Source organism: Patella vulgata, chromosome 6 (assembly GCF_932274485.2).
Source record: "Patella vulgata chromosome 6, xgPatVulg1.2, whole genome shotgun sequence".
In the NCBI taxonomy this organism is placed as follows: Eukaryota; Metazoa; Mollusca; class Gastropoda; family Patellidae; genus Patella; species Patella vulgata.
Genome location: NC_065884.2, coordinates 70,384,850 through 70,389,873, shown reverse-complemented (window position 1 = coordinate 70,389,873; position 5,024 = coordinate 70,384,850). Strand labels below are relative to the sequence as shown.

At 30.8% G+C, this 5,024-nt stretch overlaps 1 protein-coding gene across 1 annotated transcript; it reads right to left on the bottom strand.

Moving 5' to 3' along the window:
- Positions 1-388: 388 nt before the first annotated feature.
- LOC130013222 (uncharacterized) lies at positions 389-1,876 on the bottom strand. The gene is made up of 3 exons (XM_056101977.1): positions 1,368-1,876; positions 731-1,003; positions 389-403 (listed from the first exon to the last, which is right to left on the bottom strand). The coding sequence occupies exons 1-3, from the start codon at positions 1,740-1,742 to the stop codon at positions 389-391; spliced, it is 663 nt and encodes a 220-aa protein (XP_055957952.1). The 5' UTR covers positions 1,743-1,876.
- Between the last annotated feature and the right edge of the window lie 3,148 nt (positions 1,877-5,024).

Here is a 5,024-nt window from a genome sequence, read left to right as displayed (position 1 = left end):
TATACTGGTTTTAAAATTTTGGTAAAGACCCGAGGAGCCGAAGACAATCCAAATGGTAGACAGACAAACTGATAAAGTATATTGTTCCAAACAAATTTTAAAAATTTCTGATAATCCTCATGTATAGCAATACTAAAATATGCATCTTTAAGATCTATTGAAGTAAAAATGTCTCCTATTTGCAATGTATCAAGAACAATCTGAAAAGTTTCTTGTTTAAAATGTTCGTACAGAACAAACTCATTTAATGGCTTTAAGTTTAAAACAGGATGAAATTTACCATTAGGCTTCGGAACAATAAATAAATTGGACACAAACTGATCTTTTTCCCAAACAGAGGGAATGATAGCCCCTTTAGAAAGAAGTTCACTAACTTCATTATCGATTATTAATCTAAATTCATCTGAAAAATTAATAACATTAGGCAAACACAATTGAATCACTTTATAAATCCATGGATCGTTTGTCAGTTTATGCCACACATCAAAATGGAATTTCAAATTGCCTACATTAGAGAAATTCAACTCACATTGTTTTGAGGATTGGATACACCTAAATAACCTCGACGACCTCTTCTTGAGCCCCTGTAATTGGTGTATGGCTGAAATCTATTACTATTGTTATAATTATTATATCGCCATTGACCCCTGTCTCGGATAGCCTGACCAACGCGGGAGGACCTCCTTTTACCGCGGAATAACTGATTGAGGTTTTCTCTATTATTTGTAACAGAGAATCCTGTGTCACATTTCCGAATTTCTTTAGAAATATCATCTCCAAACAAATAGCTTGTTATAGGTGTATTTATATTACATATATTAGAATATTTCTTTTTAAGACAAGGACGAATGAGATAACGACGCCTCAGAGACAAGTGGTATTGAACTTGACTAATTAAACTAATTGAATCAGAAATCAACCTCTTTGCAGTGTCATTATCCGAAATTTGATTTTTTAGAAGTTCTGCCAATTTTACTATTGGAACAATACCGGTAGCAACTAATTACTGTATTTCCCTGAAACTTTTATCATAGGAATGACTTTTTGCATCTATCTCATTCCATATCTCATGGTTAACTAAAGGCGGCGCTAGCATTCCACAATTGTCAGGTATTTTATAAGTATCACATATATCTAAAGACTGAGAAATGTTCTCGCCTCTTTGTGGAGTTTTTAGCTTAGGTAATGGCCAAAAATCATCAGACTGGCTCAGTTCATTATTTGTTGTATCAAATAAAGCGCCACTAATTCTCCCACTAACAGATACAGGACTATTGTCAGCTTTGTGAGGTATGTTGTCAACTTCTAACTTTACATTAGGCATATTTGACACATTCTCAATCTCATATTCATTAAATGCGAAGTCATCTTCCTCTTAATTCAAAATCGTTATTCACCTGTGAATCGACTAAACCCAATTTACATTTTAATTTAGCTATATCTGCCTCAGACAAATTATCCAAATAAATCAAATTTGGTGTGTTTTTAATAAGTTTAGTCGTGTAAACAGGTCTCGCCTGTGACGTCGTGTGTGAGTGCGACTGTACCTTCGTACATATCGGTTCAGTAGCAGTATTGACAACCTGAACCACAGATTTTATTTTACCTAATTTTCTACCCCTGGCTTTATTATATTTAAAAGGTATAGTCTTCGATACCTCTGTAGGTGGTAAAAAACTAAACGACTCAGAATCAGCTTCTGGGTCGGTAATAGATAGGACATCGTCCATATCGGTAGCCATTTTAAAAGAATTGAACAACGTTCAACCAGTAAAAGATGAGTGAAAACTCAAAAGTATGGAGCTAACGTCCACACTGGCTTAAAGTAAAAACAAAAATCGACAAATATCGAAAGATTACGAAATCTACAGGATCTTACTATCCATGCGATCGCTAGAATAATAATGATTGCTTACCGGGATTATTGCTGAATAAATACGAATGTTTGGTCATGTGATATGACTGTTTTTACCTTCACTTTGAAGAGCGATAACTCTTGCGATACTAGAATAGTTTGCTGAATATACATGAAAAGCCGAAGGCTTTACGGGAAATAATATATGTTATTGTCCTTAGAATTTAACTAAATGACAACAATTTACTTACTATTCTTTAGAAGTGGATGGATCCGAGTGAGAGATCACGATCCTTTAGTCGTTAGTCAAACCATGTATAATGTGATATAATTTGGTTGTTATCTAAATGTGATCACTAATAGTTATTTCTATAGGTGTTGCCATTTTGAAGATTAGTAACGTTGATATGTTATAATAAAGATTGTGATTTGATCCATTGTGTATTACCTGAAGTCATGTATAACAATTTAAAGAGTACACATATGCCTTTAGTTACATATTCTACATGTAAATACCCGCAGTGTAGAAATACTTCCTTACCTCCTTTATAACTCATTCTAGTTCAGGTTGATGCACGAAATAGAAACCACCAACTTTATCTTTACGCAGACACAATAGGCTAGACCGTTTAGCTCCACTTTGATGTTTAGGAAATGAACGAATAAAAACAATGGAGCAGTCGCATGCTTATATTATTTGTCTCAGATATGATCCTGGAATATATACACCGTGTTGTGTGAGGGTACGTTTCTATTTAAATACTTCCGTCATAATATAATGTCTATTATTAGTCATGGTAAATACTATTGAAAACTGCAAGTAGCCCTACTTTCATTTTAATTCATAAGGGTTATAAAACTTGTAACGTGTATATCTTTAATTCTTATTGCTCTATAATATAAATAACACTAATTTTATTTGTATATATTTAACCAGCATTGTTCTATTGTATAAATAACACTAATTTTTATTTGATTTGAATATATTCAATCCTTATTGTTCTATTGTATAATTAACATTAATTTTTATTTACATTTATATATATTTAACCCTTATTGTTCACTAATTAACATTAATTTGTAATTAAATTTATATATATTTAACCCTTATTGTTCACTAATTAAAGATACATTGGGGGAGATTAGATAACGAGTTGGCAGTTCTCACTATAGTAGTTAAAAACTAGATAATGTAAAGGCAATTTGCTGAAAATTTCAGTCAAATTGATCCACTATGAACCGAGAAATAAGCGATCAAAATTCCGCATAGCCTCGGTCATCATTACTAAAGTCGGACGACAAAAATCATAGTCTCGATTATCTATTTAATCGTTAAATCGAGAAATAAAGTTATGCAGGCTAGCGTTGACATCGAGAGTTGATTATGGTCTGGATACGTTAATTAATGTCTAATTAATAGTTTATATAACATTTCAGGCCTAAAGAAAGGTCTACAATAGGCAGATTTTGCATAATGTATGTTTAACATTAATTTGTATTTAAATTTATATATATTTAACCCTTATTGTTCACTAATTAACATTAATTTGTATTTAAATTTATATATATTTATCCCTTATTGTTCTATTGTATAATTAACACTAATTGTTATTTGATGTGTATATACTTAATTCTTATTGTGCTATGGTATAAATAACACTATTTGTTTTTTGATACGTATACATTTAACCCGTATTGTTCTATTGTATATAAATAACACTATTTTTTTTTATTTGTGTATATTTAACCCTTATTGGCCTGTGATATGAATAACTCTAATTGTTATTTTTATTTGTAAATATTTAACTCTTATTGTGCTATGGTATAAATAACACTATTTGTTTTTTGATACGTATACATTTAACCTGTATTGTTCTATTGTATATAAATAACACTATTTTTTTTTATTTGTGTATATTTAACCCGTATTGCCCTATGGTATAAATAACACTAATTTTTATTTGCTATGTATATATTTAACCCTTATTGTTTTATTGTATAATTATTACTAACTGTTATAATTAACACTAATTGTTATTTGATGTGTATATATTTAATTCTTATTATGCTATGGTATAAATAACACTATTTGTTTTTTGATGCGTATACATTTAACCCGTATTGTTCTATTGTATATAAATAACACTATTTTTTTTTATTTGTGTATATTTAACCCTTATTGGCCTGTGATATGAATAACTCTAATTGTTATTTTTATTTGTATATATTTAACTCTTATTGTGCTATGGTATAAATAACACTATTTGTTTTTTGATACGTATACATTTAACCTGTATTGTTCTATTGTATATAAATAACACTATTTTTTTTTATTTGTGTATATTTAACCCGCATTGCCCTATGGTATAAATAACACTAATTTTTATTTGCTATGTATATATTTAACCCTTATTGTTTTATTGTATAATTAACACTAACTGTTTTTTGATTTGTATATTTGTATTGTTATTTATTATGTGTATATATTTAACTCTTTATTTTCATTCTGATTTTACTTTTGGGCCTGCGAATTAAGGCCTTAGATATTCCAATTAAATGAGAGATACTTCAACCGGTGATCCAGACTGGCGAACGCTACACCAGGTTATCTCCCTTTGGACGGTTTGATGGACAACTTGAAATGGTTGCGCGCCGAACTGTATCATTTCCCATTGACCTGTACCAGCCATGGCTGTTTGGACTGGTTTCACCCATTCCCAGCCTCTATGTTTTGAACTCGACACAGTCACATTAAATCTGCTACTTTAACTTCTAATTGTTCCTTTCTTTGCTGGTCTAGTGTTCCCTCGATGCAGTCCAGGGAGATTTAATAAATCCACAGCGTAAAATGCTAATAAATTATCTGGTTGATACGCATTTATTAATTGAACATATCAACACAAGGTACAATTTTATGGGTACAGGATTGTTGAGTTTAAAACTAAGCGACGTTTCGACGAGAGGATACAATTGTCTTTATCACGCAAAGGACACATATATGTTCATTCGTTTGTAGGGTTTCACATCCGCTTCCAATATGGATGATATCGCAGACAAAATACAGATATGCGAATAGTAGACTGATATGTACAGAATATGCAACAAAAACAACAATTAAAACTTCACATATATCAACATTTATTAAATACCCTTAGAATCAATAATTATC